This window comes from Capra hircus, chromosome 6, assembly GCF_001704415.2.
Source record: "Capra hircus breed San Clemente chromosome 6, ASM170441v1, whole genome shotgun sequence".
NCBI lineage: Eukaryota > Metazoa > Chordata > Mammalia > Artiodactyla > Bovidae > Capra > Capra hircus.
Genome location: NC_030813.1, coordinates 72,683,945 through 72,692,705, shown reverse-complemented (window position 1 = coordinate 72,692,705; position 8,761 = coordinate 72,683,945). Strand labels below are relative to the sequence as shown.

The window sequence follows — 8,761 nt, the reverse complement described above, 5'->3', positions numbered from 1 at the left end:
AATCAGAACAAATCCAAATCCCTTATCAGGGGCCTACATCACCACCTGTGTTCAAGGCCTTGTGGTTCCAACTCCCTCTCTGGCCCCCTCCCTCACCTAGGGTCCAGCTGAGCACACTGAGTTGGCTCCAGTCTCCAGGTCTCTGCACTTGCTTTTCCTTGAGCCCGGAATATTTGTCCTCACGGTCTTCACTAGGCTTTTTTCTCATCCTTCAGCTTTCAGCTTAAATGTCACCTCGGTGAGGCCTTTCCTGATCTCCCAAAGTCCTCCCCTACCCCCACCACTCTCTAGCACTTTCAGAAATTACTGTATTCATCTGTTGTAGAGTTCCATGTGTAGCCTCATCTCCAACACGTACACCAGAAAGCTTCCAGAGAGCAGGCACCTCCTTTGTTTTCAGCCCCACACACTGCCTGGTAGAGAGCAGATGCTGAAGAAACTGAGGATGACTGACAGCCCACGAGATTATCCAGGGCTCTTACGAGGTCCTTGTCTGCTGCAGGGAGAGATGGCTTCTTCAATCGCTTGCTCTCATTCTAGGCAGAGCGAGGAGTCGGGGACTAGCAACCATCCTTCTTCTGTCTTCCCCTCCCCACTTCCTCTCCGACGGCCACGCGCCCTTTCTTGCCCCGCCCCCGCCGCTTCCTGCTCATCCTTCCTCCCTGCCACCTCCCCTGCCCCCCTTCATCCCGCCCTGTCGCGTGGGAGCCGTCCTGGTCGCGCGGATGCTGGAGCGCAGGGACCCGACGGCCGGCCGCGGAGGCATGATGGCGCTCAAGGCGCTGCGTTTGGTTTTGTTCCTGGTCTGGTGGGACTCGGCCGGTAACGCTCACCAGTCTCTCTGGTCCCCGGAGGACCAGCCAAGGAGTTACCGAGAAGGGGGTCTTGCCCGCTACTATCCCTCCCCGAGGCCTGGGGGTCCTTTGTGTCCCTCCACGCACCCGTTACTGGCGATTCCGGCCCGCCCCGCAGTTGCCTAGGGACACGAACTTGGGGATGTTCGTGTTCGGGGTTGAGGGGTGGCATTGTGGAGCCAGCAACAGTCTTTAGTTCCTGCTTGGGCTTCTTCCCAGGCTGCCCTTTCTCCCTTAAAGTGGGTTTTCTGGAATCCAAGGTTAGGAGTCAGGTTTTTATATACCCGGGGCCTTCCTTGCAGAACCTCAGCAGCAGATGTGCAGGAATCAGAAATTGTGAATGCGAAGTGCGCCAAGCACCGTGGGGCTTGTGAGAAGGCGGCTTTAGCCCAGCCAGACTTGATGTCTGTTTAAAGTGGAGTTAAAGTGATAACACTCAGTGTCAAATTTTGTACGTGTTATCTCGACCACAGAGGAAAACAACATCGTGAACTATTGAGTTACTTCTCTAACCTTTATTCGGTAGCTCCAAAGTTTCCCAAGCAATCCTATTAGGGTGGTCAGATATAGAACTGGTTCCAAGTGTTTCCTGTGTGCCTGCTAGGAGAGGTGCCAGAACACAGTTGGATTGACTTTTTAGGAAGGAGTCAAAGAAGCTGGACATGTGAGGGAGAGGGAGACACGTAGTCTGTCTAAATCACAAGCTGAATTAAAAAAAAAAAAAGCCCTTATGAATAAGCATGTCCTTTAAAATGTCTGTTTCCTTTTTGTAGCCTCTTCCAATGCTCAGTTTGGTCAGCCTTCAGAATACAGTACAGTAAGTAGGAAACCACTTGTATTGTTTCTACTAATACAATGAAGCTCACAGTGGTTTGGGTGGGGGCTGGTTTTCAGGTCTGCCACTTTTGAGACAGTTGACTGCTTCTTTAGAAGCCAGATTCTTAGGCAGGCTTTTTGATACAGATCACAGTATAAATTTTGGTTAAAAATTGCTCAGGCCTTGAAGGCCTCAGGGCTTTGTTTCCTTTTAATATCTCCTTTGATGATTTAGAAGGTCTATGCCCAGAAGTTACATGTTGTACTAGATATTTTATGTATATTCTCAGATTAAGTTGTGGAAGCAAACAAAGACCAACCAGATGAAAGCAAGCAAAACCTAGTTATTCACTCCTTAATGTAGCAAGTGAGTCAGCCATGTCACTTGTGTTTTAGCTGAGACTCAAAAGCAGAGGAGTGGGAAAGCTTTGTAACGGGGAAAAGGGAAGGCATCAGGTGTGCCCTGATTGAGGCTGTTGGCATGGGGAGGCTGGAGGTGGGAACTAAAGGCAGGTGTCCTCTGTGAATGGATAGGAGGGCATATTTGGATCAGCCACTCTCTATTTAAGCAACTCGCATATGATTCTCTGCTTTCTCTCTAACCATTCCCACAGCATGTCAATTACTCACTGGTTAGAGACAGACCACCCTCTTGTTTAACTACTCTCCTGTAAATCATACAGTTTGTGTCCCTTGAGTGGAGCTGTATTCTTACCAAGACTCAAGTATCTGTGTTCACAAATCTATTATGCCAGCCACAGTCTTAATTTATAAAAAAATGTAGAGACAGCATGAACATGAGGGTAAATAAATGAAAATGTTTATATGGAAAATGTGTCAGATGCTTTTGAAAAACTTGCTAAAAGACAAATTCTAAAAAATTGACTTAGGTATAGTAAAACAACAGTAAATAATTGGGGAATTATTTTTTAACTGTATATTACCTTGCTGTACCAATGTCTTTAAATTCTCACCATATTTTAAAAAGTGGGCAGGTTTACCCCTCAGGAGACAGATTGTCATTTTGATTATCATGACCAGGAAGTTGTAACTAGCATCTAGTGGATAGAGAACAATGATGTTACTAAACACCCTACCATGCATGAGACAGCCTCATACAACAAATAATTAGCTGGTCCAAAATACAAATGCAGTTGAGAAATCCCATTTAAAACAAAAGAAGAAATCATGGATGATTTATTATGGGTATGATTTTTGCAGTGACAGCACACAGCACTCTAATTAGTTGAAACATTTCGTAGGAAAAGTCTTATGTCGTGTCAGGATTAGATTCAGCTGCAGAAAACAAGGACTCAAAATAACAGCTCACAGAACTGTCATCCTAGGATGTGGACTTTGTCATCCTGGTCTGTAAAGCGTAGAGTTCCTATTCCAGAAGCAGGATGGAGGAATGGGCAAAATAAAAATTGGGGGAGGCAGAGGACAAACCCCAACTTTCTTTTAAAGAAGGTTCCTAGCAGGTGGTAAAGAATCAGCTTGCAATGCAGGAGACCCAGGTTCAATCCCTGGGTGGAGAATTAAAGGGAGACTCCCCAGCCTGGATTATCTGGAGAGTGGCATCCCACTCCAGTATTCTTGCCTGGAGAATTCCATGGACAGAGGAGCCTGGTGAGCTATAGTCCATGGGGTTGAAAAGAGTTGGAACAACTGAATGACTAACACAAACATAGAAGCAACTGCGCACAGTAATTCCACTTGCATCCCATTGGCCTGCCCTTGATCGTGTGCTCATACCTAGCTGCAAGGAGGTTGTCTTAGTGTAGGTAGCATTACAACTGGCCATGTGACTCATTGTCTTTCCATCAAAAGATGGGCAATTTTGTTTTTATTTGGCATCCGGTCCCATCACTTCATGGGAAAGAGATGGGGAAACAGTGGAAACAGGGTCAGACTTTATTTTGGGGGGCTCCAAAATCACTGCAGATGGTGACTGCAGCCATGAAATTAAAAGACGCTTACTCCTTGGAAAAAAGGTTATGAGCAACCTAGATAGCATATTCAAAAGCAGAGACATTACTTTGCCGACTAAGGTCCGTCTAGTCAAGGCTATGGTTTTTCCAGTGGTCATGTATGGATGTGAGAGTTGGACTGTGAAGAAGGCTGAACGCCAAAGAATTGATGCTTTTGAACTGTGGTGTTGGAGAAGACTCTTGAGAGTCCCTTGGACTGCAAGGAGATCCAACCAGTCCATTCTGAAGGAGATCAGCCCTGGGATTTCTTTGGAGGGAACGATGCTAAAGCTCCAGTACTTTGGCCACCTCATGCGAAGAGTTGACTCGTTGGAAAAGACTCTGCTGCTGGGAGGGATTGGGGGCAGGAGGAGAAGGGGACGACCGAGGATGAGATGGCTGGATGGCATCACTGACTCGATGGACGTGAATCTGAGTGAACTGCGGGAGTTGGTGATGGACAGGGAGGCCTGGCGTGCTGCGATTCATGGGGTCGCAAAGAGTCAGACACGACTGAGCGACTGAACTGAACTGAACTGATATGTTTTAAGAGAAAATGTTTAGGGTATGTTATAATTTTTGTTATTGTTTCCCTACTTTAATCAACTTTTTCATTTAAATGACCAATTACTAGTTGTCCCAATCTCATTGGAAAGAGACTATCTAGTCTCCTGTGGAAGCCGTCCTGGAAGCCATCATCTTAGTGAGCCTAGAGCAGGAAGAACACATCAGGCTCCTAAATGGAGATAGAAGCCTGAACGAAGGATGGAAAGGGTCAAAAGTTTCTCTTTAGTTCAGAGTTTGGCCAATGCTCTGTCCTACTTAGGTCTCTATGAATCCACATGATATGAAGGAAGAGGTATATTTCATTTATTCAGAGTACTAAACACTTGTTCTGAAGTGAGGAAAGATGATTACTATTACTAAAACAAAACAAATACAGCAGGTCATATATTCAACCTGTTATTAGAGTGAGCCTCTGCACGCTATGGTGTGACCACTGTGACCAGTTCTAGTCCTGGTTCTGCTGGAGACTAGAAGCTATGAGCAAGACATATTACCACTCTGGCCTCAATTCCGTCGAATCTGAGAGTTGAGTTCCATGATCCAATATCAGTTTGTTAGGGCTGCTGTAATAAAGCCACAAACTGAGTGACTTAAACAACACAGATGGATTGTCTCACAGTTCTCAAGGCTGGATGTTCAAACTCAAGGTGTCGGCAGGGTTGGTTCCTTCCGAATGCTGTGAGAAAGAATCTGTTCCAATCCTCTCTCCTAGTGTCTCATAGCCTCAGGCATTTCTTGGCTTGTAAATGGCATTCTCTTGGTGTCTTCCCATGATCTTGCCTCTGTGTGTGACTCTGTGTCCAAACTTTCCTTTTGTTTTAAAAAAATATTTATTTATTTTTTGCACAGGCTTTCTCTAGTTGTAGCGAGCAGGGGCTGCTCTTCCTTTTGGTGCTTGGGCTTCTCATTACAGAGCACAGGCTCTGGGCACATGGGCTTCAGAGCTGCAGTGCTCGGGCTCAGTAGTTGCGGCTCATGGGCTTAGTTGCCCTGCAGCATGTGGAATCTTCCCAGACCAGGGATCAAACCTGTCCCCTGCATTAGCAGGTGAATTCTAATCTGCTGCACCACCAGAGTGAGAAGAAAAGTGTTAGCTACCTCAGTCGTGTCTGACTCTTTGTGACCCCGTGGACTGTAGCCCACCAGGCTCCTCTGTCCATGGGATTCTCCAGGCAAGAATACTGGAGTGGGTTGCCATTCCCTTCTCCAGGGGATCTTCCCGAACCAGGGGTCGAACCCAGGTCTCCTGTATTGCAGCTGGGTTCTTTACTATCTGAGCCACCAGGGAAGAATTCCTGAATGGGAAGTTCACCACCAGGGTAGTGCCCCCATTTTCCCTTTTTATAACCACACCAGTCATATTGGATTAAGGCCTATTCTCCTAAACTTTTTACTTTAAGATAATTTCCTATATGAAGACCCTACTAATCCCACATAAGGTGGTCATATCCTGAAGTGCTAAGAGTTAGAACTTTAACATATCTTTCTGGGTGGATGCAGTTAAGCCCATAACAAGCCCTGAGGTCTAATTCTGAACCTATTGTTTTCCTACTGCTTAAATGCTAGTATCTTACAAGTCCAGACAAAAGATTACATTTCCGAGTGTGTCTGGGCATTATGCCACGGAATTAGGTGGAATGTAACAGGACATTCTCATGGAGTTGCTCTGAAGAACAGATTATGAAGCTGGAAGATAGTAAAGTACATTGGTGGCATATCTTGGACTTTTAGTTAAAAATCAGCCAACATAAACCTTCTGCTGAGGTCCTTATCTTAGATAGCAGGTATTGACTCATTGCTTCAACACTACATCTGATGCTTAAAAAAAACTGTGTGTCTGTATGTGTGTGTGTGTGTGTAAAATAGAAATTTTTCTATAGGAAATTTCTAGAAAATATAGGGAAACTTGGGACTTTGCTTGAATTCTCTGGTAGCTCAGATGGTGAGGAATCTATCTACAGTGCAGGAGACCTGAGTTCAATCCTTGGGTCTGGAAGATCCACCAGAGAAGGGACTAGCTACCAACTCCAGTATTCTTGCCTGGAGAATCCCATGGACAGAGGAGCCTGGTGGCTACAGTCCATGAGTTCCCAAAGAGTCGGACACGACTGAGTGACTAATGGTGGAACTTTGCTCTCCTCTTATGTTAAAAACGTCTCAAGTTATTCATCAATTTCTGTCTTCCTTTCTCTTTTCTAGCCAAACTGCCATCACTATACATTACCAGGATGTCCCCGGGACTTCAACCCCGTGTGTGGAAGTGATTTGTCCACTTATCCCAATGAGTGTACTCTGTGCATGAAAATCAGGTAGCAATTTTTCAGTATAAACTAGGCACATATTCTTTAGTTCTTCTTTTGCATTTTGATTACTTAGGAAGTTGTGGCTCTTGGACATAATCAAATGTGACATAAGTAGCTCTGTTTTAAGGCATATTTAAAAAGACACAGAATCAGTGAATTTTCTAGGTCAAGGTTAGAAAAAGAGGTGTGTGATTAATCGATTATAGACCAGATAATTAAGTGATGTTACTACCCAGGGATGGGTAGTTTCCCAAAATTAAAAACATATTTACGACTTCCCTGGTGGACCAGTGGTTAAAAATCCACCTGCCAGTGCCAGGGATAAGAGTTCAATCCCTGGTCCAGGAAGATCCCACATACTGAGGAGCAACTAAGCTTGTGCACCACAGCTACTGAGCCCACGCTCTAGAGCCCAAGAGTCACAGCTGCTGAGCCCACGTGCTGCAACTACTGAAGCTCGTGTGCTTAGAGCCTGTGCCCCACAATAAGAGAAGTCACCCCAGTGAGAAGCCCAAGCACCACAACTGTAGAGCAGTCCCCGCTCTCTGCAACTAGAGAGGCCCAGAGCAGCCAAAAAAAAAAAAAGAAAAGAAAAGAATATATTTAGTAGTTAAACTCTGTGGAATAGTGAAAATTCTGTTGAATTCAGGAGCCACGTACAGATGATCTACACACCTTGCACTACTGGTCAGAAAACCGGTCTTAGTAACTCTGCCTGTTAGAATGCTCACTAATAAGTGTATTATACTGATGCCCTCTGTGTAAGACACCTGGCCAGCTTAGGTGACCATGACTCCACCTCCAGATACACTGCTTTGTATTTCAGGGGTTCAGACTCTGAACTTAGTCTTCAGTAAATTACCAGGTCTTCTCAGAGTGATTTGTAGGGAGTAGTTACATGTGCCCTAAGGTTTGGGAAAAAATGGCAGAGTTGGGTTTTTCACCTTCATTGTTTCCTAGATTTAGCTTTAAAAATATATATATATTTAATGATTTTAGGCTGTGCTGGGTCTTCTTTGCTGCTTGGGCTTTACCTAATTGCAGTGTGCAGGCTTCTCATTGTAGAGGCTTCTCTTGTTGCGGAGCCTGGGCTCCAAGGTGCAAGGGCTTCGTTAGTTGTGGTTCCTGAACTTAGAGCACAGGCTCAGTAGCTGTGGTGCACAGACTCAGTTCTCCACAGCACATGGGATATTTCTGGATCAGTGATAGAACCCATGTCTCCTACATTGGCAGGCAGATTCTTTACCACTGAGCCACCAGGGAAGGCCCTAGATTTAGCTTTAAAAATGAATGTCAACCGGGAAAGAATATAATGTATAATGACATGGGTCTTTTTAATACAAATTGTGGGACAGTTTCAATAAATGTGTTTTTATGATTGGTCAATTTTCAGGGAAGATGGTCGTGATATTAAAATAATCCGAAGTGGACCCTGCTGATGGAGCAGTTCACAGAAGAGAAATTGGAGAAACATCCCCGCATACTAGATGTATTTTATTTTCCCCATTTCTCTTTTCCTGTGTTTCTTTGTGTGAGACTTGTTAACCCACATTTTCTGAGATGAGATGTGGAAGAGAGCCATGGACAGTGATTGATAATTAAAGCAAACAAACAAAAGTCCTTGTTTCTTGGCATTTGCCCCTTGAGTTAAGCTTATCGCCCAGATTACTTATATATTGCTTTATTTAGTTGGAATAAAATCAGCATTGTGTTCAGTTACCACTGTTCCCTATTCTCATTCAGCCTCACAGGGCTCTTTTCCTCTCAGACGGAGGTGAATTTCACTAAAGGAGAAGTAGAGTCATTTTTGAGAGGTCAAGGTTTATTCTCCTTCCCATTTTCCTGAATCTTTGATATAGAGTGTATGGTAATTGGTACAGTGTTGTGCACAGAGCAAATAATGTGAGATGCTGAAATTGACTCTAGCCTGAACAGGTAGAGTCAAAAAAATATGCAATAAAAATACAAGATTTTAGAATTCCTTCCAATGCAGTTTTTCTTTCAAGTTAATGCAGGAACTTGCCCTTTTCCTTCTTCTAGAGCTGAGGTTCTGAACCCTAGATGATGCTGGGGCTATGTTGGGAGGCATTTTGGGGATCACAATTTGTAGGGTGGGTGCTCCTGACTTCTAGCAGGTAGAAGCCAGGGATGCTACCAGACATTCTACAGTGAGCAGGACACCTCCCAACAACCAAGAAATTTTCGGTCCAAAACATCAATAGTGCTGAGGTTGAGATGTTCTGTCTTAAGA

The 8,761-nt window shown here is 44.6% G+C and overlaps 1 protein-coding gene across 1 annotated transcript; it reads left to right on the top strand.

Annotated features, from left to right (window-relative positions):
- Positions 720–8,229, top strand: LOC102179554 (serine protease inhibitor Kazal-type 2). Its single transcript, XM_005681644.2, has 4 exons — positions 720–822; positions 1,628–1,671; positions 6,407–6,516; positions 7,904–8,229. Exons 1-4 carry the CDS (start codon positions 726–728, stop codon positions 7,947–7,949), a joined length of 297 nt encoding a protein of 98 aa, XP_005681701.2. The 5' UTR covers positions 720–725; the 3' UTR covers positions 7,950–8,229.